The sequence below is a fragment of the Salmo salar genome, chromosome ssa10 (assembly GCF_905237065.1).
Source record: "Salmo salar chromosome ssa10, Ssal_v3.1, whole genome shotgun sequence".
NCBI classification, from domain to species: domain Eukaryota; kingdom Metazoa; phylum Chordata; class Actinopteri; order Salmoniformes; family Salmonidae; genus Salmo; species Salmo salar.
The window spans coordinates 27556454-27582484 of NC_059451.1; the positions used below are offsets into that span (position 1 = coordinate 27556454).

At 41.1% G+C, this 26031-nt stretch overlaps 3 protein-coding genes across 18 annotated transcripts in view; all 3 read right to left on the reverse strand.

The window, feature by feature from the left end:
* LOC106613905 (tyrosine-protein kinase ABL2) overlaps positions 1-5429 on the reverse strand; it is a 43679-nt gene extending 38250 nt beyond the window's left edge. For 3 of the 4 annotated variants that reach the window (XM_014216663.2, XM_014216662.2, XM_014216667.2), the window contains exon 1: positions 4848-5429. In XM_014216663.2, the coding sequence (XP_014072138.1) occupies positions 4848-5058 (211 nt within the window). In that variant the 5' untranslated portion in view covers positions 5059-5429. The remainder of the gene's footprint in view (positions 1-4847) is intronic. The other variant, XM_014216666.2, reaches the window with a different exon arrangement.
* A 163-nt stretch (positions 5430-5592) lies between these two features.
* soat1 (sterol O-acyltransferase 1) lies at positions 5593-17539 on the reverse strand. Of its 5 annotated transcripts, none has more exons than XM_045687586.1 (16): positions 17293-17539; positions 16510-16643; positions 12835-12893; positions 11565-11713; positions 11379-11441; positions 11139-11246; positions 10765-11047; positions 10572-10650; positions 10385-10478; positions 10217-10262; positions 9993-10122; positions 9721-9818; positions 9468-9566; positions 9136-9271; positions 8861-9006; positions 5593-8729 (listed from the first exon to the last, which is right to left on the reverse strand). In XM_045687586.1, exons 1-16 carry the CDS (start codon positions 17361-17363, stop codon positions 8655-8657), a joined length of 1770 nt encoding a protein of 589 aa, XP_045543542.1. In that variant the 5' UTR covers positions 17364-17539; the 3' UTR covers positions 5593-8654. The 5 variants fall into 5 exon arrangements, with proteins under 5 accessions (XP_045543542.1, XP_045543544.1, XP_014072145.1 ...); XM_045687588.1 differs by having other exon boundaries at positions 16510-16628; positions 17293-17510; XM_014216670.2 differs by lacking the exons at positions 16510-16643; positions 17293-17539 and adding exons at positions 13772-13890; positions 14555-14771.
* A 1862-nt stretch (positions 17540-19401) lies between these two features.
* Positions 19402-26031, reverse strand: part of si:dkey-21p1.3 (collagen alpha-2(I) chain) — a 28698-nt gene continuing 22068 nt past the window's right edge. For 5 of the 9 annotated variants that reach the window (XM_014216674.2, XM_014216672.2, XM_014216677.2 and 2 more), the window contains 19 exons: positions 25898-26005; positions 25741-25794; positions 25018-25086; positions 24823-24876; positions 24661-24714; positions 24507-24560; positions 24321-24374; positions 24152-24205; positions 23986-24039; positions 23846-23899; positions 23668-23721; positions 23534-23551; positions 23389-23451; positions 23196-23270; positions 21363-21507; positions 21103-21209; positions 20810-20890; positions 20512-20721; positions 19402-20278 (listed from right to left, as the gene is read on the reverse strand). In XM_014216674.2, coding sequence (XP_014072149.1) covers positions 20129-20278; positions 20512-20721; positions 20810-20890; positions 21103-21209; positions 21363-21507; positions 23196-23270; positions 23389-23451; positions 23534-23551; positions 23668-23721; positions 23846-23899; positions 23986-24039; positions 24152-24205; positions 24321-24374; positions 24507-24560; positions 24661-24714; positions 24823-24876; positions 25018-25086; positions 25741-25794; positions 25898-26005 — 1512 coding nt within the window. In that variant the 3' untranslated portion in view covers positions 19402-20128. Of the gene's footprint in view, positions 20279-20511; positions 20722-20809; positions 20891-21102; positions 21210-21362; positions 21508-23195; positions 23271-23388; positions 23452-23533; positions 23552-23667; positions 23722-23845; positions 23900-23985; positions 24040-24151; positions 24206-24320; positions 24400-24506; positions 24561-24660; positions 24715-24822; positions 24877-25017; positions 25087-25740; positions 25795-25897; positions 26006-26031 lie in introns of those variants that run through there. The other 4 variants (XM_014216673.2, XM_014216675.2, XM_014216676.2 and 1 more) reach the window with 4 other exon arrangements.

The following is a 26031-nucleotide window of genomic DNA, read 5'->3' on the forward strand; positions in this document are numbered from 1 at the left end:
CTTGGATTAGCTAACACAATGTACCATTGGAAGACAGGAGTGATGGCTGCTGATAATGGGCCTCTGTACGCCTATGTAGATATTCCATAAAAATCTGCCGTTTCCAGCTACAATAGTAATTTACATTAACAATGTCTACACTGTATTTCTGATCAATTTGATGTCATTTTAAAATGGACAATTTTTTGCTTTTCTTTCAAAACAAGGATATTTCTAAGTGACCCCAAACTTTTGAATGGCAGTGAATATATATTTTTTATTGTCACATACACTGGATAGGTGCAGTGAAATGTGTTGTTTTACAGGGTCAGCCATAGTAGTACAGCGCCCCTGGAGCAAATTAGGGTTAAATGCCTTGCTCAAGGGCACAGAAAGATTTTTTTTTTTTTACCTTGTCGACTCGTGTATTCGAACCGCTGAAATTACTATGAACGTTCAGGCCTGGCTGAAGAGGATTACACCGACTTCAGTGGGTCTATTCATGTTCCTGTGATAATACACTGAGCTTGCCGAGATTACTTTCCCATTGCCTCCATATGCAGGGCTTGGCCACCCAAATAGCCCTGCACAAGGCACAGTATCAAAGGCTTTCGATAGCACCCAGGTTAGCCACTCGCTCCATTCTCTTTGAAATGGGGAAAATTATCCCAGTCTATTGAAAGACAAATTGGCCCTCTCTGTGGCTGAGCTTCTTGGTCTCACCCCCACTGCTCAACACATGGGAGCAGCCCTGGCAGCACCACATTAAGGGCCAGATTAAGGCCGACTCTGGTGTGTGATTAAACCGGAGGGGAAGAAAAGGGAGGACGGAGAGGATTATCCCGGGAGTAAGCAGTGCTCAATTTCAACTCCACTAAGATGACACAGAGGGTCAGATGAGAAGACAGGGAATGAAGAATTTGAGCTGAGCTTTGGGCACAGAGAGAACCAAGTAGCCTGGGATGAGAGTGATAGTGGTTAGAGACTCAGTCCTGCTGAGGGAGTAGGGTCCAAGCCAGGAGCTTGGATCTCTGGATAAGCACTGATAGAGCAGTCAGACACAACCCAGGCCAAGTGCTGGCACCCAGTCAACACTGAACTGGTTTTGCATTTCAAATCAGACATCTTCACTAAGCAGTCCAATAGACCAGTCTCCCACTTGGAAAACCAACAGCAGCATGACATACTGTATCTGAACCTATATGATTTCGGTCAGCAATTATCAACTTGTGAGTCAAGAGCCAAATTTGGGTCACGGTAGTCTGAGTGGGTCCTGGATGTCAGAGTTTTTTTTTCTTCCACACACACACACACACACACACACACACACACACACACACACACACACACACACACACACACAGACCAGTCTGAACATAAGACTTACATTGGCTAATCATTTAATCTCTGAAAAAAAAGGTGGGAATGTTGTTAACTTTCTCATAACTGATAAATTTACTATCAATATAGCATTAAAAATAGCTTTGCAGATTGTATTTTGATGATTATTTTTCCACGATATGCCTCACGACCGAGACAACCTGGTTCGATTTGGTCCCCCAAGCAAAACCAGTTGAAAACCACTGATCTAGGTTTTACAAGATAGACAGTAAACAACTTGGCCTTCTGAAGGGTAAACAAAGTCCCAATATGATATATATATGTGGGAGTATGTAAGTTCAGGTGGGAGAGTTGTCATCATCTGCAACATGTGCGTCTCGACTCCAACCATTTCCTTTGGTTAATTTAATGACAGTAGAATGAGTTCCACTGGGAAGGGGAAAATGAGCCGGGATTTAGTGCCCTCTTTAGTCTCCAGCCTCATGTTTTCACCAGTCAGGCACATAGGGAGGAGCGAGAGGAAGAATGAATAATTAATGAAGCAATAGTACAGGGTGTAATATATTACCAGAACATAGTCCGCCACAATAATCAATGTGCTTCATGGGATGCATAAGCATAGTACATACCCTGGTAAACATGCAAATGAACACCACTGCCCAGCATTTATAGGGCTGAAAATTACGAGACCGAGGTCCTTCTAGTGGCTGAAGGATGCAGCTCGGGGTGACCTGCTAGGTGGGGGAGAGGATCCAGTCACCCAGATAAGCCACCAATGGATATGATTACTTCAACACATCAAGTTTAAATTTGTTAATAAAGTCAACTGTCAGTACTGTGAGGCTTATTTTGGTTGTTGGGGCCTTTGCACATATAGAAAAGTGGATTTGTCTAATCCAATTTCACCCCTAATGCAAATCAGTTTATCTATCAGGGATAATGGGCAGATCACCCATCCACTGTCCTGCCTGCCCTGGAATTAATTCAATTTTATGAAGGCAAGCGTAGGGAGAACATGTAGAGCAGAGATGTTAAATACAAGTGTCCCATTTCCTAATCAAGTATATGAAACCTGCTCTTGACCGCTCAACCTGCTGAACTGTTTATGGGCTTGATAGCCAAATCAGCAATTCTGTGAATTCTGCAAACAAGAGAGAGCCCAAGGCAGAGCAAAATGAAAGACCGTAGTCCCACACAAGCCATTAAACAATTGAAGAATTCTAAGTTCACTTGATCAGAAGAGCATTACACTGGATGAGCACTCGAAAGTCATGTGGTTAGGGGGAATGTGAGCAGTCTTTCACTGAGGCTACATATTACGTATCAAAGATACCGTTCCCTTCGGCTTTAAAATGCCACTGAGTCACGTAGGGTTTAGTTTTCATAACGCTGCAAAGAAACGTATTCTAAGATCCGGAGACAATGAATAAATAAAGAAATACCAAAATGGCATCGTGACCCAACAGGGATGTGCAGAGTCAACTTGGGGGACAGTGACATGCAGAGGCCTTTGATTTAGAAAACTTGTCTGTCCCCACCGTGAATCACTTCCTTCAGGCAAAAAGACACGTACACAGGCATAACCCATACAAACATGGACACCAGTACACACGTACCACACACACACCTCAAAAAGGTCACAGACAGACATACATCTAAAATAGCCACAGTATCAAAACATGATTACGAAGTCATTGCATTTTCATTTGGTAAAAACTGCACTGTACACCTAGGCCTTTCACCATTGTCAAACCACACAAAAGATAAACTATTCAACAGTGGCAATCACAAATGGCTAAAAGGAGGAAGGACCTCAAATCATCTTGCTCAGCAAAGAAAGGAGGAAATGTGCTTTGTTGCAAAATAACTTTGTTAAAGCAGCCTTGGCGTGTGGTCACATAACTCAGCCAGATGTGCAGGGCTCTATTCCTATGAACAGACAAAACCATGTTCGACGTTGACACACTGCTGATTTACTCACATGGCCCAATGACGTCACAACACATTGATATTACCGAACAGTGGCACTGCCAGGTAATAACAACTGCATCATATAGCCTAGACTTACATTAGAACTGATTCTGCTAGGTCAAGGAGAATGTTGCACAAACAAATGCTTTCATACTTCAAAATATAATGGAAGGTTTACAAGGTTAACAGCCTTCCAACAACTTGGCTATGCATCCAGCTATAAAAAGGACACACTTGACATTTTAAAAAACAGATAGTGTACACTTTTCAGGTTTGCGTTTCCAGCTGAAGAGTTTAATTGTGGAGATGTGACAGGTCTCTCTTTGCCCCAGTGCAGAGCGCTGAAAAAACAACTATTGGATGAGCCGTACAATCTTGCGATTCCCATTATATCTGATTTCATACAAGACTTTGACTGACCTTCCCTTAGGCAAGCAGAAGCTCAATAGAAGCAGTAGACTGGATAGTTGTTACAATCGTGGATGGATATTATAGCTTTGTCATGCAAAGAATAATAATAATATCCCCCTCAACATAATGCTTCCCTAATGGTCTTACAGAACCTAATAGCATACATACACAACAGCAATTAATTCTAGCTCAGAGCAGGACTTGGCTGACCAAATGCAATAATGGTTTCCCTGCAGGGAGATCCTTAATGATTGCCTTCTCTTGACCAAATCCTGAGTGCCAATGACACATAACAGGCAGCAGCACAATGAGAGTGCATCTATCCAGTTTGACCCTCAGAGCCCACTGAGTGTGTCACTGGGGCACTAGATCATTTGACCACAGTGAGTCTTTCAGTACCTTACAATGGTCTATGAAAATGAGAGTATCCTCAAAGAATATGTTGGATTACGGTCAGTTACACAAACATAATTCAAAAAATTACTTTGAGCTGCAATTTTCTGCTGAGTATGTTGTAACCGAGCATGTGAAAACCACTTCAGGCTGAAATGTGAGACTGTTGTGGCTGCCATAGTGAGTTAATGGAGTGGAATTGCCACTGCATCCCCTTGTGGCAGAGATCATTGTTTAACAAGCATCTCTCAGTGGCAGGAGAAGTGAACAGTCCCTTTGCTGCTTGCAGCTGTGTAGTCCTGAAACGGCTCTTTCTTCATCACTCTGTTTGGGATCAGAATAACAACCCCAATCCTCGTTAGTAGCACTGACTGCACTGTTACCTGCCCATGCCAGACAGCTGCATGAAAAAAAAAAAAAAGCACACAACCATTAGGCTACTTGTGGGACATGTCAAGCTGTCATTGTCACCTCACACTTGTGCTCTTCAACTTCATTGTCTGATAATGTACGAGAACATATTAGAAACCAAGAAAACTAGCAAACATATGCTGGCTAACCGTACAACTAGAGCTGGCACTGATGGCAATTGGTTGTATTTCCGCTAACGCGTCGTTGACGAACACATATAGTTGATTATGTTGAAGTAAATTGGCTGGTTAGCTAGCCAATTAAAAATCACAGTTTGACTACTATTGTACAAACCACTTGATTAAATAAACTACTGTGTACTACCATGTGGCTATTCCTACCTGAATGCTGGGTGAATATATTAATTGCTGGGTCCGGCACGTTAACGGCAGTAACCCTGCCTGTCGGTGTTCCAGTGCTAACGTTACTGACTTCCCGGGGTCTCCTCCCGGCGTTTCCCCTGTTCCCCTTCCCCGGGTGTTGCTGCTGTTGTTGTGGCGGTGGCAGCCCTGTCGAAGCCCCCTCACCAACGCGGCCTACCTGTTGTCCCATCCCCGCAGTTCGGTGTAAAGATGTTCGGGACGAAGCTATCCAGCCCTGCACACTCCCAGTTCACATCCCCCAATTATGGAGCGGCCTGTTCAGAAGTCTTCCTCAACCCGTCTCCTAGCTAGCTAGCTTGACGTTAGCTGTTAGCTCGATAGCAATATCGTTGTGAAACCCACCCACCTTGCCTCAAACAATAAAGCAAAAGTCTGATAAATCACTGAAAACAACTCTCTGCCAACGGTCCGTGGGATCTCGAGACAGTAATGTTCGGTCCCCCACGTCCGAGTTTCTATGAAATATGGAGCCTTTCAGGGTCGTTTCGCCGTGCTCCAGCCACTGCGCGCCCCCTCTGCCGCCGCCATCTTTACCGCAGAATAGAGCTTGCTATTTCGTAAAAAGGGGGGGGGTCACCCTTCACCAAACTCCATTCCCATCCCTGTCCCCAACATTACTAGGACCTCCGAGCCACTAGGCGGACAGCTCGAGGACCAACCATAGACCCTCTGTCGAGATTCGCTAGACCAACTACTATCATGATTGCATTGTTCACAACTTTTATTTATGAGGTAAGACCTCTGGAAAAACGAAATGTCTATTGTTCAACGTTACAATATACACTCTTGAAATACTGTCATAACATTGAACAAATGTTATTTGTGTGAAATTAATTTCTACCACAAAACACTTAAAAAGACAACTATGGCTGTTTTCTTTTGGCAGTGACAGTTCGGATCCATAACACTGACGTGACAGCTAATGTTTCATGCCTCTGTATGTCCTCCCCCCTATTCCTACTGTACATACTGGTGTGATTTCATGGATAGGATCCCACAACTGTGATTTGAACTGACTACATTTTATATTAAATCAAATCAAATTGTATTTGTCACATGCGTCGAATAGAACTGGTGTATACCTTACCGTGAAATGCTTACTTACAAGCCCTTAACCAACAATGCAGTTTTAAGAAAATAAAGTAAAGAAAATATTGACTAAATAAAGTAAAAAAATAAAAGTAACACAAAATAACAATTGCGAGGCTATATACAGGGGGTACCGGTACAGGTTAGTTGAGGCAATTTGTATATGTAGGTAGGGGTAAAGTGACTATGCATAGATAATTAACAGTGAGTAGCAGCAGTGTAAAAACAAAAGGGTGGCCATTTGATAAATAAGTATTAACAATAAACTTTATGACAAAAAGCATTTAGCAAAATCCATTCAAATTTGTATTGTCTTGACATTGTGAAATGTACAATATTATATATGGAAAGTACATCAAAAACCCTAACTGTTCTTTTTAAAGTAAAAAATGCTGCAGTCACAATTCTAACCCACGGGTTTGGTTAAAAGACCAAAAATATATATAGATTTATAGTTTATTTTCTATCTGACATATACCTAATGCACTGTAAAGGTAAATATTATCCAACATATCTCGTATAATACCAAATAAATGTTTTAAACACTATAACTCCATACATTTATCAAGAAAAATAGAGGAATGTCAATCTCTGTTCAAAAATAGAAATATCTGAACAAAAGTATCACTCATTTTCTAAATGATCAAAAGAGCATCATAATCTCAAAAGTGGTCTCGAAATAACCACTGAAATACGATCACAAATAGTAAACAGTCTCCCAATTTCAATACAGGCTGAAGTAGTCTTGCAACAAAATCACTTGATAGGATATATATATATATACACACAAACACACACATTTCTCTATATAACAATGTTTTGTTAATGGTCCTTCTTAAATAATTACTTATGAGTAAAATAGATTGTCATGAGAAACAAGTGGGAATTCAACATTTTTTACATTACAGCGCCATCTCGTGGTTTAAAATCATCATACATGGTTTGAGTCAAAAACAAACTGTTCCATAGAGAGACAATCCATAGAGAGACAATCACAAAATGACAAGTCTACCAGACTCATGGATTGAAGCTGAAATTGAATCCCTAATTTACAGCATTAATGGCAACAGTTAGTGTAATTATGTAATTTCTGACAAAAGCAAATAATGCACTAGTGTATATTTAGGCATTGGCACTAATCAAGTAAATAAACAACACATGCATCAGCCAAACTGATAATGGCAACATTGGAGCAGCCACCTGCAACAGTAGTGCAGTTTCCACCAACTCAAGATCAGGTGTGGAATTTCTGATTGGTATAGAATCACTTTCAATATTGCTTTTGAATAAATACATATTCTTAATTAACATTAATCTTGTGTGTAAGGCTTCACATCTGACAAAACCTTCTTACTAGTAATCACAGAGCAAACTAATCTCCATTTTGTTTAATAATCTAACATCGCTATCAGGGTTGGGCTCACTTCAGAATTGAAATGGAGAACGCCTCAAATTCCTATTAAAATATTGAATTTAAATTGTAGTAAACAGCATACAAAAATTGCAATTCAAACTTGACTGAAAGGAAATGTAATTGAATTCAGAGAAATTCAAATGCCTCTATTCTATATTAGGTGTAGTCTATACAAATATACATCTTGTACATGAAACATGTCATTATATACATGCATATAAAATTGTTAAAACAATTGATTTTCAGAACAAAGTGAACGATCAAAGGAAACAAAACCTGTATGTGAATATTCAAAGTTATTGTATTTCATTAAATCGATTACATTTTGTTCAATGAGGAAAATACATTTCCCAGAATGCATTAGTGTAACCCTGCAGTTGACCCTGAGAACTTCAAAAAGAAGCCAAACAAATGAAAGGGTTGGCAGAAATATAATTGGCTATTCTAAGCACCAAGGTTAGAAACATTATTTCTAGAGAAAAGTTATTATTTGGTATCTGGAACTGTGAGATTCAATGAAACTTATGTTGTATGACGAGTGAAATTTCCTTGAATTACTTTGTCACACCAACTCTACATCCTGTGAGGTGCAGCCAATTCAACTCATGAGTTGAATGGGAGTTAATTTCCAAAACTTCTGAAATGAGCCCAACCCTGATCTCCATCAACATGATTTAAAACACCTTGGAGACTAGACGACAAAATACAGTGGCTGAACATTTGAAATGTCTGGGTTCATAAAAAAAATAACGTAAAAAAACAAAAAAAAATAAACATTGTTTTAAGTAAATTATTTGCTAAATGTATATAACTGCATGTTTGCTAAGAGGTCAAATTTTGGGAAAAGCTGCAACTTTACGATTTACCATATTGGCATTGAAAGTGCATTTCAAATGAAAACATATGGTAATTGTATCCAGGCTGAAAATAAAAGTATAAATAAAAAAAAAAAATTCTGTTCACATTTATGTGCTCTATGTTACCCTGATTTCCAATGGGTTTGTCATGAAACTAAAAGGATAAATAAGGCATCTTTGTGATGACAGAGGCCATTATATGCCTCACTCACTCCATGCCCTTTCAAATGAATAACGCAGTCTCTCAATATCAGTCTGAATTACTAGTGTAACACAAAAACAATTAATGAAAACAAAAGGTAAAAAGGCTTGAAAGAAACAGGAGGTTGTGCTCTCCTAAACACATTCAATAGATTGGCGAGTGTTGTCGGTTCAGTAGTTCAATGTGATGTCAGTTACAGCCCCTCAAGAGTCGACTGCTGGGTTGGTCTGGAGGTGACAGCTCCAGGAACGCGGCTTCAGCAGCTCTAGGAAAGAGGGCTAAAAACAAAACATGGCATGTAAAGACTTGGTTGGATCTAAGGTTGCATCTCAATAGTTTAAAAGATTTACTCTCCTTGATCTGAACAGCCTAAAATGAATGTTTTCCCTAGATGTGCAGTGGTGTATACCTCCTGAAGGGGGCAGTAGCGCTGTGCATACCACTCCTGGGAGTAGAGGCAGATGATGACCCCCTGACCGAGGAACAGAGCAGTCCACATGATCACGTTCCAAATTGGGCCTTTTCTCCGGTCATGAAGAATGAAGTTAAACATCACTGACAGATAAACAGCACAGTAAAGGAGATGAGAGCAGTTAGGATTGAGAGTCAGAAAAATGCTACAAAAGGAGAAAAACCTTCAGTTTATATTGTGTCTGTTGTATTGTAATGAAGGTAAGGTCTTACTTCCGAAGCACATGAAGAGGCAGAAGAGGACTGGGTAGAAGAAGCCGAAGCAGATCGCCAAGATGTACTCGTGCACTACTGCAGACATAGTGAAGACCAATAACATGCCTGCCGCCCGAAATCTCTTCTTCGACATCTGTCAGGGAGTGGAGTAGGGGAAGAAAACAGATGACAGACCAGAGGGTTAAGACGGGCGTGGACAAAATTAAATCAAAGCTGCTCAACTGACTTGCTTGTTTAAGATACACAGCAATGGGAGGGATACTTCATAATCTCTCTGTTTTTACAATACTTAACATTAATGCCAAGTGCAACAATAACACAACACTCACCCACAGGAAGTCACAGTAGACATAGTAATACAGCCAGTCGTGTACCACCACGTTCCAGGTGCGGTAGTAATTGGCAAAGGATGTGGAGTTCCACCAATCCTGTGAAGCAAAATCAATATACATTTAAAAAAACAACACAGCAAAGAGCTGATTGAGGCAGTGTAGTGAACACTGTGGCACTACTGCACTGTAGATTTAGTCAGTGATTGACTAAATGAGTAATATGGACGAGGAAAGGCATCTGCCTGTGTACCTTGTAAAACATCCTGTCAGCAAACCGCAGCATCTCAGCAAAGGCATTGAGCCAGCAGTGCAGGAAGGCAAAAAAGGCCAAGAAGAGAACCAGAACTCCTAGAGAGACACAGATGACATATGATTTCCCTCCATTCATTCAAATATTGTTGTAGGTAGTTAACAGAATCATCCAGACGGAGTGACCCAGAAGACAATATAGTGAACATGCAGGAGGAATACTGTGATTCCGATGAGCCAAGTTGCAAGTGAGGATGCGTTGACTGGAGTTACCAGGCAGGATAGAGTTGAACACACACAGGACCATGGCCCGCAGGTCAAACAGTTGCTGGCTGATGCTGCGGAACTGTGGGATGCAGAGGCGCACAAACACATAGTAGGCATAGAAGAGACATCCTAGAACCTGAAAGACGAGAGAGAAACTACGTAACTGAACTGATCTCCTGGTCAAGGTCTTCAACTATGCTCAGGCAGTCATTTAGATTCTCAAATCATACCTGTAATAACTTAGAGGCCACATAACTCCACCTGATGATGGGATTCCTGCAGAGGGAAACAAGAGTTTGAATGTTTACAGAAAGGTAAATAGCTCTCTAGCAGCTGAGAGAAACATGCAAGAGGTATGTTAATTTAAACTAGGTCTTATGTCATTCCACTCTGCTTACCTGGGATATTTATCTCTGTAAATAAGGGTGGGAGCAAAGAGGAAGTAGATATAGTGGCTCAGCTGTGGGATGAGTGGAGAGACTGGGGAGGAGCCTGGAGAATAAAAAGAAAAGAGGGAACTGAATACATCTACAGACAAACAGAATGTAAGATAGTGTATATAAATAATTCAACGTAGTTGCTTACTGGATTTGTCTTTTGCCAAAGCCAGAACTTTGGGGACATTCTCCCTGATATAGGAGTGTGCCTTCATCATCAGGCGCACCTGCAGGGGGACAGCACATGTTGTCAACCAATCACAGTGCGTGTCCATCAGTAGACTGAACATCAAGAAAACAAAGAAAATGTCATGCCTCAGGCGGGCCTGCATTTGGAGTACCTGTTCCAGGATGATGATGAAGCAGGATGCAGGGGGAAAGCTGTTCTTCACCACCACAAAGGTAGGCAGGAAGCCTAGGCCCAGGCCCTGGTAGAGCAGGAAGAGAGAGCCCAGTAGAAGAGACCACAGGGTCCCGTGGCTGGACTCATGGTAGTGAGAGGCCCAGGTGTGGAACAGGCTGTAGGGCACCACCAGCACTGAAAGGAACATGCAGATCCAGGTAATCACCACTAGGGGGAACTGTCCAAATACATAGACCAGCAGATCAAAGTCAAGCACCAATCTGGGGAAGAGAGAGGAATGAAGAGTCAATACACAAGTGGTAGTTTATATTTAAAGAGAGAGAACAGTAAAGAATCAGTGTTACACCTCACCTGCCTTCATCGATGAAGTCAACCACCAGGGTACTGAGGATGAAGAGGATCAGCAGGGCAATGAACATGTGGTAGATGGTCCGGATGTGGTTCACTTCAAACAGCTCACTGTGAAACAAGAGACATAGACCAGATAAACAATACAGCAACATTTCAGTTTAAGCACAATGTATATAGTGTTCGATGAGGGAGCTTTTTGTCAAGAGCAGTCACACAGTCTATTATTAACACGTCACTTACTCTAACAAGGACCTCCGGACCACAAACTGTTTGCCTTGGCCCTGGGATGACCCTTGGAGATGCCTAATAGAATAAAAAACGTTGACAAAATATTAGTTAAATAGATGTTGACCTCTGACATAGTAAGAGAGTAGGTCAGAAAGGAGAATGGTGGAAGGCAAAAGGGGGCAGTGAGGTGCTCAATACCTGAGCTTACTCCTCTCTTTATCGGACAGAGGAGGGGAGAAGACAGCAGGGACAGGAGCAGGCTCCAGGCTGGCTGATTCCTCTATCAGACTGTCCATGAACTCCAACACCTGAGAGTCAAACTGCCTCATCAGGTCAGACTTCAAGTGCTGCAGACCAGAGACACATCCACAATCAGCAATGCTTATGGTTCAGTTAAATGAAAAGGATGGTGGTGAATTTCTATTTTAATCCATATCATAAAGACATATTAAATTGACAAACATTATGTCAGAATGTAACCATTTGTAGCTGGAGATAATGATGACCCTTTAAAAAAAATGTTTTAACGATGACCTCATGTCCAGAAACTGTGGTGATTGTTCTGTCTATTTGATCTGTTTGCACAGTAACAGCTGATGAGGGTAGAGGTTAGTTGACCTTTATACTAAACAAACAGCCCTTAAAAGACCGCTTTAAGAAAACAATAACCCTCTTGCTCAATCTCTCTTCCTCTTACATTGGGTGAAAATAAGGGCGCTCTCTGGGTTTGGGTGTTCTGTACAGTAAAGACAGGACATGTTAATTTCACCCATCTATTATGATGCGATAAGATGTGAATAACACTTCATTGTTCAGCCAATACACCATACAGAAATACATGTTTCAAGTGGCCCTCTTCAGTCTGCACTTCCCAATTCATTGTGAAACTTTCATTTGGGCACTCAGTCGCCAAGGTTAACCCCTACAATGCATTTCAGTCATTTCCTCACTGGTATGCAATACCTATGGACTCAAATCAGACAAGGGTTTGGATGTCATAAAAGCAGAACTGCCTCTTGCTGCATCTCTCCATTCTCCAGGCATGAAAGTGGGAAAGATGCTGATTAGAATAGCCTTTACATCACGTTGGCTCACTGCTAGTTGTTAGCTCTTTTTCTAATGCACAAATAATGACAGGATTTGAAAACAAACAGTCAAGGCAGCTCGCCAGGTTAAAATGATAATGTTACAGCTCACATAGGCTGTTTGTTAGGCTTAAGGAAAATATTGAATCAGTCCAGTAGGGATTTGGCAGTGCAGAAGCAAGGCACAAAACACTTTTTGTTTTATATGATTAGGCACATCCACAAACAGTGATAGAACTAAGAGGAGTTTGTTGAATCATTGGGACTCAAACAATGGATGGGTGACAACATTGTTTGGAGGATTTGACATCAGAACTCAGGATCTAATCACAGGCTCAGAACAAATTTGACCTGCTGACAACACATTCTGTTTTAAGTCTCACCTCTGCTTTCCTCTTCAGTTGGAGTTTCTTGCTGATGAGTCGCTCCACTTCCATTTTTCCTGAAATACATGGAGAAAATGTAATTTACGCAAAGCAATAAATCGTGGGTCAGACATTCCTATTCATTCAGTTCCAAAGTCTACCAGTGCCAGTGAGGAATATGAATCCCAAATGATTTCAGGACCAATACAGTTGCCAGGTTACCTAGGAGGAGGATTAATATAGGCCTACTATGAGTAAACAATACCATGTTAAATATTTACATAAATGCCTGAATCAATATAGCGGGTGGACAATTGGCCATTATTCCCCATGGGAAATAATAATCACAGTCTCAGGGAACCTTAAGGACAAGGAACAGAGCTAGCTGGGGCGTGGTTAAATCCATCTTCGTCTTCAAACAGGGCCAAATGAGTAGTACGCACAATGTAGCCTTTAGACCGGATATAGCTATCCAGATAACAACCGACCTTTGAATGCTGTTGAAAAATATTTAAGAAATGTAAAAACTTTGTAATGAACTGGGTAACAGGACAGGTCAGGGAAGTTCCATGAGGCACTTAGTCATTTGAGAGTCATTGAAGACTGTTCTTGAGAAACAAATGTAACCATTATAAAGACATGACTAATGAGAAACAGCTGCTGGGGTTTAAGCAAGTGCCACTGTACAACCATTCAAACACACCCATGACTGAATGACTGTACTTGGGGTTAATCCAGGTTATCTTCACTCAGAATTTAAACAGGTTTGACCATTGACTATATGGAAATAAAACAATGACATTTGAGAGCTCAACCCATGACCTAAGAATTGCACCATCTATACCCTGATAATGTCACCCCACATAGATCATTCTTACTCATAAGCATAAACACTTTCCAACCACCTGTGTTGCATTTAGCTCTGACACATGTTAATCAAGCTTAATTCTCACACCATTACTGTGGATCTCTCCATTGCTGCCCTCTCCACCCATACCATCCAGGTCTGAAATGGTGGGCATCTTAGGTAAAGCGCTGCGGGAGCGCAGGACACTGTCATCCCCACTCTCCATCCTGTAAGAGAACAACCTGTTGGATGCGCACACACACACAAGCTAGATGGAGATCCACACAATAGTTAACACAATTCAACTTCCTAGTCTTATGAAACATGATAATGCCAAACTGTGAAAACATCAGTGGCCATTGAATGTATTTTGAATTTATGTATACCTATCAATGGGCTTAAAAACAGTGGAAGACAAGCCATGATCTCTTTGCTTACTTGCTTGATTGCTAACTGACCTCACTGGAACTGAAAGACATGGTCTGTCAAAAAGTTAGTTGAGGGTCAGTGGACGTTTGTGATTTGCTGAGCATGCCTTGCTAACTGGCAGCAGTCAGAGATTTGTCCAGAGCCAATAATATAATAATGTTCGAACCATCATGGATAAGTTACTAGCTTGCGCCAGTGATCAGTGTGCCAGGTATTCAACAACAAGCTATGCTATGTAGCTAGTACCCTGGACATACGTCACAAACTTGCTACAATCGAGCTAATCAAGTCACAAAAATATTTGTTCTTATGAGAGTTCAAATTCTGTGGTCCCATCGCTCGAGAAAACGTCAGTCAAGCGCGAGCTAACTAGCAGAGCTTGTCTGTCAAGTTCGGCGTTTGAAGGTTGTTTTGGTTAGCGAGATAAGGAATTGGCTAGCAAGCTATATTGATGCTACTCACCCGTCACTGAGCCGTGTCTTGAAAATGTATGGTAAGAACCCCCGTGTTAATCTGTTACTTTCAATTTTCATCACATTCCCACCTCTTCAATGTTGAAAAAACGTGATGCGATGATGTCTCTCTTCCTTTTCTACGCCACCACCCCGCCTCTAAATGACGAGAGGGTCGGCCCCAAATCAATCATCTATAGTCACTAGGCCTATTAGTTTCCCTCTCTCGACCAGGATGCTGGCTGCAACCTAGTCTCAGAGCATTTCACATTATTCTGTAAGTAAATCCGAGCCACTCCATTTAGTATGATATGTTAAATTTCGTATGGTGTGTATTAATTTGTGGATGTCCGTCATCCATTTCATATGATATATGAATTACAAATTTGTATGATAGGTTATGAATTGCAATTAGTACAATATGCTACGAATTTTAAAACGTATATGTTACAAATTCCAATTTGTTGTGGCTAATGTTAGCTAGGTTAGGGGAAGGGTTAGCCAACATGCTAAGTAGTTGCAAAGTAGCTAATTAGCTAAAATGCTAAAGATGTCCGTGATGAGATTCGAACATGCAACCTTTGGGATGCTAGACGTTGCGTTACGCTACCATGTAGCCTTTAGACTGGATATAGTTCTACAGATAACAACTGACCTTTGAATGCTGTTGAAAAATAATTTTATAAGAAATTTAAAAACTTTGTAATGAACTGGGCAACAGGACAGGTCAGGGAAGTTCCATGAGGCGCTTAGTCATTTGAGAGTCATTGAAGACTGTTCTTGAGAAACAAATGTAACCACTATAAAGACATGACTAATGAGAAACAGCTGCTGGGGTTTAAGCAAGTGCCACTGTACAACCATTCAAACACACCCATGACTGAATGACTGTACTTGGGGTTAATCCAGGTTATCTTCACTCAGAATTTAAACAGGTTTGACCATTGACTATATGGAAATAAAACAATGACATTTGAGAGCTCAACCCATGACCTAAGAATTGCACCATCTATATCCTGATAATGTCACCCCACATAGATCATTCTTACTCATAAGCATAAACACTTTCCAACTGTTCAACCACCTCTGTTGCATTTAGCTCTGACACATGTTAATCAAGCTTAATTCTGGCACCATTAGTGTGGATCTCTCCATTGCAAGGGTTCTCTCCATTGCTGCCCTCTCCACCCATCCCATCCAGGTCTGAAATGGTCGGCATCTTAGGTAAAGCGCTGCGGCAGCGCAGGACACTGTCATCCCCAGCATACTAAAATGCTAAAGTTGTCCATGACGAGATTCGAACATGCAACCTTTGGGATGCTAGGCATATGCTTTATATATATTTTTGTCTTATTAAGTAAGCTTCTGTCTTATGTAACCATACCAAATGTAACATATAATACTAATGTCAGTTTCCTGGATTTACGTTTACTATATTACGTTTAATACGCACAATGTAGCCTTTAGACCGGATATAGCTATCCAGATAACAACCGACCTTTGAATGCTGTTGAAAAATATTTAAGAAATGTAAAAACTTTGTAATGAACTGGGTAACAGGACAGGTCAGGGAAGTTCCATGAGGCACTTAGTCATTTGAGAGTCATTGAAGACTGTTCTTGAGAAACAAATGTAACCATTATAAAGACATGACTAATGAGAAACAGCTGCTGGGGTTTAAGCAAGTGCCACTGTACAACCATTCAAACACACCCATGACTGAATGACTGTACTTGGGGTTAATCCAGGTTATCTTCACTCAGAATTTAAACAGGTTTGACCATTGACTATATGGAAATAAAACAATGACATTTGAGAGCTCAACCCATGACCTAAGAATTGCACCATCTATACCCTGATAATGTCACCCCACATAGATCATTCTTACTCATAAGCATAAACACTTTCCAACCACCTGTGTTGCATTTAGCTCTGACACATGTTAATCAAGCTTAATTCTCACACCATTACTGTGGATCTCTCCATTGCTGCCCTCTCCACCCATACCATCCAGGTCTGAAATGGTGGGCATCTTAGGTAAAGCGCTGCGGGAGCGCAGGACACTGTCATCCCCACTCTCCATCCTGTAAGAGAACAACCTGTTGGATGCGCACACACACACAAGCTAGATGGAGATCCACACAATAGTTAACACAATTCAACTTCCTAGTCTTATGAAACATGATAATGCCAAACTGTGAAAACATCAGTGGCCATTGAATGTATTTTGAATTTATGTATACCTATCAATGGGCTTAAAAACAGTGGAAGACAAGCCATGATCTCTTTGCTTACTTGCTTGATTGCTAACTGACCTCACTGGAACTGAAAGACATGGTCTGTCAAAAAGTTAGTTGAGGGTCAGTGGACGTTTGTGATTTGCTGAGCATGCCTTGCTAACTGGCAGCAGTCAGAGATTTGTCCAGAGCCAATAATATAATAATGTTCGAACCATCATGGATAAGTTACTAGCTTGCGCCAGTGATCAGTGTGCCAGGTATTCAACAACAAGCTATGCTATGTAGCTAGTGCCCTGGACATACGTCACAAACTTGCTACAATCGAGCTAATCAAGTCACAAAAATATTTGTTCTTATGGGAGTTCAAATTCTGTGGTCCCATCGCTCGAGAAAACGTCAGTCAAGCGCGAGCTAACTAGCAGAGCTTGTCTGTCAAGTTCGGCGTTTGAAGGTTGTTTTGGTTAGCGAGATAAGGAATTGGCTAGCAAGCTATATTGATGCTACTCACCCGTCACTGAGCCGTGTCTTGAAAATGTATGGTAAGAATCCCCGTGTTAATCTGTTACTTTCAATTTTCATCACATTCCCACCTCTTCAATGTTGAAAAAACGTGATGCGATGATGTCTCTCTTCCTTTTCTACGCCACCACCCCGCCTCTAAATGACGAGAGGGTCGGCCCCAAATCAATCATCTATAGTCACTAGGCCTATTAGTTTCCCTCTCTCGACCAGGATGCTGGCTGCAACCTAGTCTCAGAGCATTTCACATTATTCTGTAAGTAAATCCGAGCCACTCCATTTAGTATGATATGTTAAATTTCGTATGGTGTGTATTAATTTGTGGATGTCCGTCATCCATTTCATATGATATATGAATTACAAATTTGTATGATAGGTTATGAATTGCAATTAGTACAATATGCTACGAATTTTAAAACGTATATGTTACAAATTCCAATTTGTTGTGGCTAATGTTAGCTAGGTTAGGGGAAGGGTTAGCCAACATGCTAAGTAGTTGCAAAGTAGCTAATTAGCTAAAATGCTAAAGATGTCCGTGATGAGATTCGAACATGCAACCTTTGGGATGCTAGACGTTGCGTTACGCTACCATGTAGCCTTTAGACTGGATATAGTTCTACAGATAACAACTGACCTTTGAATGCTGTTGAAAAATAATTTTATAAGAAATTTAAAAACTTTGTAATGAACTGGGCAACAGGACAGGTCAGGGAAGTTCCATGAGGCGCTTAGTCATTTGAGAGTCATTGAAGACTGTTCTTGAGAAACAAATGTAACCACTATAAAGACATGACTAATGAGAAACAGCTGCTGGGGTTTAAGCAAGTGCCACTGTACAACCATTCAAACACACCCATGACTGAATGACTGTACTTGGGGTTAATCCAGGTTATCTTCACTCAGAATTTAAACAGGTTTGACCATTGACTATATGGAAATAAAACAATGACATTTGAGAGCTCAACCCATGACCTAAGAATTGCACCATCTATATCCTGATAATGTCACCCCACATAGATAATTCTTACTCATAAGCATAAACACTTTCCAACTGTTCAACCACCTCTGTTGCATTTAGCTCTGACACATGTTAATCAAGCTTAATTCTGGCACCATTAGTGTGGATCTCTCCATTGCAAGGGTTCTCTCCATTGCTGCCCTCTCCACCCATCCCATCCAGGTCTGAAATGGTCGGCATCTTAGGTAAAGCGCTGCGGCAGCGCAGGACACTGTCATCCCCAGCATACTAAAATGCTAAAGTTGTCCATGACGAGATTCGAACATGCAACCTTTGGGATGCTAGGCATATGCGTTATATATAATTTTTGCCTTATTAAGTAAGCTTCTGTCTTATCTAACCATACCAAATGTAACATATAATACTAATGTCAGATTCCTGGATTTACGTTTACTATATTACGTTTAATCTGTGAGACCACGCTGGTATAATGGTAATCATGTGCTATAGCGTGGTGAATTAAATCTGTCTACATGGTTTTCGAGCTATTCGGGAAATTACATTTTATTTTCCGTGCCAAGCATGTAAGAAACCTCAGTCAGAAGACAAACTGATACTGTCCTCCATAGCTTTAGGCAAAATATCACCAAAGTTATGTTGACCATGGAGAATGGTGAGAGAGAACATTGATAACAGAATGTTACACAACAGTCTTTGTAAACTACAGTATATAACCTGTCAGAAATGTCCAGTTGATCAACTACTAGCCCATGTTAGTTAGATTATGCTAATCAGCTATTTAAACCTTGTAGTTGTCATGGCCAGATTGTGCCCATGGGGTCCTTGACCCCCAGGGAGACCACATTGATTTTGTCAGGTATCATATGAACACACGAGACATGGCGTAATGTGTAGAATTGCAGGAAATGAGTTTAAAAATGGCAGCCTAGGAAATGTGTGTGACCGGACCTTCTGAAATAGTAGTTGAGTTCCCCTGATCTAAAGGCATGGTAGTAGGAGAGGATGAGTAATGGGGAAGTGCCACCACAAGAGAAAACATATTCCTACACATGATAAGTCCTCAATGTATGAATGTGTAACCTACTGCACATGCTCTGTATGAACAACAGTTAGGAACAGTTTTATCCAGCATGGGTTTAATGTCCTGCAAATGATGTTCTGTAATAAATACAGCAGCCTACTACAACAGTTTTCCATCATCTTACGAAAACCATTTATATAATTTATTGCACATATTTCGGTTAATTCCATTTGTGACAACAGGGTGTACTACTGTTTACTGCATTTGAGGTATAAACCATAAAATGTGTGCTAAAGTTATTGTAAAGTAAACTGAAGTGACATTTCAAATGTTTCAATTTATAACAATTTGAAGTTTAGACCATCCAGATATTGGTGTTCATCAAGACTTCAGGTATTAGTCGACAGGCATAAAAAACAAGACATCAGATAATAGCAAAGACATACTTACAAAGCTTAACAATTAAACAAAACATCCACATTTATCTAATATGAAGCATATATACACACAGTACATCACTAAGAAAAATAAATCATTCAAAAAAATTGAAATGCGGGAGATACAAACAACACAACAGCTTTATATTTTTCTTTATAAAAGACACATATGATAACAAGATTAACAAATAACTCTAAAATACATATTTTATTATATAGCTCTAGTTTTTTATCACAATTACACAAATGCTACAGCGATCACACAACATGATGATATCTCTTTCTTTTGTCCTGAAGAGGAATTCCAACCAAATGTTCTTGACCCATACACTGGTCAGAGCTTGCTGCTTCTGGGAGAAACAGCTGCTTCTCTATGGATAAACTGAGACTACAAAAAGCACAAAGGTCCCAGGACAGCTCTGAGTTCTGTGTCCCAGTGGTCTCCCCTTCCCTCCATACTAACATCCCTGAGGGGCAGCAGCTCCATGTCCCCTCTGTGGATCTCTGTGCTTCCCCTCACTCGTACCTCCACCTCCACCTGAGTGACAAACATGGGAAAACAAGCTGAAAATACCTGGCTGTCATTACAGGACACAACATTGTTCTCACATTGCACAGTAGCCCTGTAGGCCTTTATATTGGTCTTGACTGACATCAAGTGGCCAGGCTGTGAATTACAATGGTTGTGTAGAATGAGTTGTACTGTAGCTGACATAAAACAACAAATGTACTAGGTGTGTATAAAGGGTTACATTGTTCTTTGGGTCTTACTTCACAACCATTCCTCGATACTGTCATATAGCTTGAACCAATCTCCCCACCAGAGTCTCCCAGAAAGTGAAGAACCCTGTTTGTTGCATTTTTCCTGATTTCTCTACTATTGTGGTTAAACGGGCAGGCGATGGACAGGTGCTGAGAGGCAGAATGGCTGTGTAACCGTAGAAATCGGAGCTGGACCACATCAAGACCAGCATACTCAGACTACAGTAGGGAGAGAGAGAAATTATTTGGAGCAGTTACAGTAATGCAGTTGTAGATGAATTCTAAATGTAACATGCATTTGTCTTACCTTATAGCCACCATCAAGCTGGCTAAACCACTGGATATACTTTTTTGACATGTTTTTTTCGGGTTCCCATTTTCCTATTATCTATAGAAAGATGAAACCACAACATGCCTTTTCAAAATGAAAACAATACGTGTAAGTGAGAAATGATGTGACCCATAATTGATGCTCACTAGAAAGCCTTCCTTCCTTCTGCTCAGGAGAGAGGCAAAGTTGTAGATACATCATTCATACTCAGATATTCTGTGCAACCACTTGCCCCAGTATCCTGACTGATGTCAGGACCAGCTACTTACCTGTGACTGGACAGGAGGTATACAGGTCATCCCTCCTGCGGTGAAGTTACAGAAGACTTGCACGGCATCAAATGGGCAGCCCTGGTTAGGGTCCATGTAGAAGTGTCCTGGAAAGATCTGACTTTGTTAGTTTTACAAAACACATTACTGGACAAATGACTCTAGCTGTAAAAAGGATGAGAGGAGGTTGGCTTCACTAGATCTGTTGCCTACATCAGCTCAGTGTTCAGTCTAACTGCTACCTGCTGAGCTCTACTCACCATCCTGCAGGTGTGGGCGAATCAGCCCCAGCTCATGGCAGGTGGTTGCAGGGCTGTCTTTGGTGCCCTGAGGCCAGCTGATGGAGCTGCTTGGGTTCTGGTCAGGCAGTAAGGTAAGCGTTCTCCTGGTCATGGCCCGAGTTTGCTGGGAAAACAGGGCCATCCAAAAACCGACTCACATTAGGAGGTTTTACTAATAAATAAAGACTGATACATCATCAAATCAAATCACATTTTATTTGTCACATGCTTCGTAAACAACAGGTGTAGACTAACAGTGAAATTATTACTTATGGGCCCTTCCCAACAATGTAGAGAGAGAAAAAAGAGAAATAATAGAAAAGTAAAATACATAATAATACAAGTAATAATAAATACACAATGAGTGAAGATAACTTGGCTACATACACAGGGTACCAGTACCGAGTCGATGTGCAGGGGTACAAAGTAATTGAGGTAGATATGTAGATATAACTAGGAATAAAGTGACAGATGATAAACAGTAGCAGCAGCGTATGTGATGAAACAAAAAAGTTAGTGCAAAAAGGGTAAATACAGATAGACCAGGCAGCTATTTGGTTAACTATTTCATTAACTATTTAGCAGTCTTAGGGTTTCGGGGTAGAAGCTATTCAGGGTCCAGACTTGGTGAATTGGTGCCGTGCAGTTGCATAGAAAACAGTCTATGACTTGAGTGGCTGGAGTCTTGGACAATTTTTTGCGCCTTCCTCTGACACCGCCTGGTATAGAGGTCCTGGAGGCCGGGAGGTCAGCCCCAGTGATGTACTGGGCTGTACGCACTACCCTCTGTAGCGCCTTGTGGTCGGATGCCAAGCAGTTGCCTAACCAAGCGGTGATGCAGCCAGACAAGATGCTCTCAGTGGTGCAGCTGCTGAACGTTTTCAGGATCTGAGGGCCAATGCCAAATATTTTAAGCCTTTGTGTTGGTGTGTGTGGACCATGATAGGTTCTTAGTGATGTGGACACCGAGGAACTTGAAGCTCTCTCGACCACTAAAGCCCCATCGATGTGAATGGGGACATGCTCTGCCCTCCATTTCCTGTAGTCCACGATCAGCTCCTTTGTCTTGCTGACGTTGAGGGAAAGGTTGATGTTCGTCGGTGATCATGCCTACCACCGTCGTGTCGTCGGCAAACGTAATGATGGTGTTGGAGTTGTGCATGGCCACGCAGTCGTTGATGAACAGGGAGTACAGGAGGGGACTAAGCAGGCACGCACACGTGTTGATGGTCAGCGTGGCGGATGTGTTGTACAAACTGGGTTAGGGAGAGGTTGAAAATGTCAGTGAAGACACGTGCCAGCTGGTCAGTGCATGCTCTGAGTACGCGTACTGGTAATCTGTCTGGCCCTGCGGCCTTGTGAATGTTAACCTGTTTAAAGTTTCTACTCATATTGGCTATGGAGAGTGTGATCACACAGTCGATCTTAGTCCTGTATTGACGCTTTGCCTGTTTGATGGTTCGTCGGAGGGCGTAGCAGGATTTTTTTGTAAGCATCCAGATTAGTGTCCTGCTCCTTGAAAGCGGCAGTTCTAGCCTTTTAGCTCAGAACGGATGTTGCCTGTAATCCCATGGTTGGGATATGTACATACTATCACTGTGAGGATGACGTCGTCGATGCACTTATTAATGAAGCCGGTGACTGATGTAATAAACTCCTCAATGCCATCGGATGAATCCCAGAACAAGTTATGTGCAGGAGTGCAGGTTATACAATTGTTTTGAGGAAACATTTAGTGTGGACTGTGGTGTATGATTCCTCCATTTTACAGTATAATAAAGAGGTATAGATTACAATAAATGAGGTACCAACTTTTTTGGATCCTCTTCTTTTACCAAGGGCTCCAGGTCGCCTGTTTCTTGGACGGCCAGGAGGACCTGGTTTTCCCTGTGACATAAATGGGGGCTTGCATTTACATGGGATCCATTATGTACTGTACTCTGCATTCTGGATGATTAAGTTACTGTTACTAATTTGGATCATAAGACACAATAATTCTACGTACTGGTTGTCCACGCGCACCTTTCAGTCCCTTAACTCCAGGCATTCCTTGTATCCCCTTCATTCCCTGCGAAGAGCATGGTGGATTTAGAAGGAAACCATGTAAATATACCCAACAATAGACATTAGAATGCTAAATGGTTACTTACCCTATTTCCAAAGAGACCCTGTAAAATAAAACAAACACAATTTACCAAACAAGACTTCAAAATGTCATAATTTTAGCAAACTTATACTGGAATAGACTCTAAGAAGGTTTGTGAAATATGGACAAAATACGTACAGGTAGACCAGGGAAGCCATTTTTCCCAGGTGGACCACGAGGACCAATGTCTCCCTATAAATTACCAATACATTGACATAAACTGATAATACATTTGTGCTGATACTGTTGTGCAACGTGTATCAGGATATGATTCCTTTAAAACAATGAATATGGAAAAGAGATACCACCAGCTAACCTGTATGCCTTTTGGACCTAGCCGCCCTTTATTCCCCGGCAGTCCTGGATTCCCCTAAAAGAAAACAGACTGAAGAGTCATCTGCTCTCTAAATATGAGGTGTGGTTCATTGATTTCCAAATATATTCCAAATGACCTACTTTGATTCCACGCGGTCCAATATGTCCCTGCAGGCCTCTGCCGCCAACCTGACCCTGAGAGATAAAATATATAAAGGAGCGATGATGTGACCACAGAAAACTAATACTGTTGTTTTACTCTATAACATACTGTAGGTGATATTGAGTGTTGAGACATATACAGCACCTTTGATCCATGCTGGCCAAACTTCCCCTTTGCTCCTCCAAACCCTGGAATACCCTATGCAAAATAGCAATATCAGAGTGCTTAGTTATCAAGCATAAGAAAAAACGTTCGAGAATATAGACAGGGATTTATAACCATGAACGTAAAGGTTTCACATGTATTGGTTTACCCTTGGCCCCATTGGCCCTGCAGGTCCTCGTTTTCCTTTTGATCCAAGATTACCCTTGACAAAACATTGGTGGAAGGTTCTGAATGTAAACCATGGCAAAATAAAGATGTTTGGCCAAATAGCTCTTGTTGTATTTCTATGTACATGCACTGTTGGATATCTCAATTAGTCAAACACAGGTCGTACCTTTGACCCTGGTGCTCCTTGACCACCACTCAATCCAGGTTGTCCACTTTGACCCTGTGACATTAATCATTAGAGTAGGGATGCATCAAGTTCCAACATACTGTGTACTTATACAGCCTTAAAAACACTATGCTTAAGTCTGTATTTCACTCACCATCTTCCCTGGTAGACCAGGCCTCCCAGGGGTTCCTCTGTAACCAATATCACCCTGGAGACAAATAGAATCAAAGGAAGATCTATTAGACAATATGTCCTGGGGCTACTGATTGACAAATATATATATTAAGGTTATGCTTGGGAACCAGACAATGCTTACATTATCTCCTTCATTTCCTTCAACCCCCAGCAATCCATCCAAACCAGCAAGTCCCTGAGATAACAACCAAAACAAGAGATAGAAAAGACAATGTAACAAACACATCAATAGGATCAACATCATCATAACACATTATGTTGTATTTTCTGTGATATGATCATGCAGATGCGAATGGGTGGCAGAGTCAGTATGCACTATAGGGATACTTGCTGGCTTTCCAGATCTTCCAACTGGTCCATCCGGTCCCAAAGGGCCTTCTTCTCCCTATAAGCAAGAGGAGGAAAATGTGGCACAGAAGAAAAGTTCAAATTGAACTATTGACTCTTCGCTTCAGTACATTGTGGGGGAAATCATTGTGGGCAGTGTTGGGGAGTAACAGATTACATGTAATCAGTTACATGTAATCTGATTGCAAAAAACTGTAGCTGTAATCATTTACGTTACCAGATAAAATAATGTAATCAGATTAAAGATACTTTAAAAAAACTAGATGATAACTTCTTGGATTACATGTTAAATTCAAAAAGGATGTTTGTAAAAAAATACATTATGACACCTTTCTGTTTTCTCAAGGACATTCAATTCAGCATTGAAAAAGGGGCAAGTTTAAGTTTGTTCCACCTGAGCAAGTCTGAAAATAAGTCAGACTACTATGATGGCACACCAAATGTGTTTGATGGGTGCCTTTTGTCTTCTTCTAATTCCTTAAAGAGGAAAGTAATCCAAAAGTAACTGAAAGTAATCAGACTGCATTACTGAGTTTGGGTCATTCAAACTTCATTACTGATTACAATTTTACAGGTAACTAGTAACTTTAATGGATTACATTTAGAAAGTAACCTACCCAACCCTGATTGTGGCAAAAGGGTTTGGTAGAGTGTAGAGCAAGCATTAAAAGAAGGAACTGATTAAACTCACTGGTTCGCCTCTAACTCCCCTGCCTCCCCTCTTTCCTGGGCTGCCATGCAATCCCTTCATCAAAGATAAATGAGAAAATCAGGTCAGACAAAACCACTTTATATGAAGAGTGTGATATTTCAAGAGGGATTGTGTACTGCATGACACAACCTCTCACCTTTGGCCCTTCTATTCCTTTAACACCTTTCTCTCCAGTGGCACCAGCAGGCCCAGGTCTGCCTTTACCTCCTGGAGACCCGGTGAACCCCCTCTTTCCCAATGTCCCCTGTGTACAAACATCCACAAAACATA

What these genes read in the sequence shown, in the direction of transcription:
- soat1 (XM_045687586.1), bottom strand. Translation starts at nt 17,363, where the DNA reads ATGAAAATTGAAAGTAACAGATTAACACGGGGATTCTTACCATACATT. An exon ending in AACTGAAGAGGAAAGCAGAG is followed by an intron (nt 11,714 to 12,834) that starts GTGAGACTTAAA and finishes TCTGGTCTGCAG; the next exon opens with CACTTGAAGTCTGACCTGAT. An exon ending in TCTACTGTGACTTCCTGTGG is followed by an intron (nt 9,272 to 9,467) that starts GTGAGTGTTGTG and finishes ACTCCCTGACAG; the next exon opens with ATGTCGAAGAAGAGATTTCG.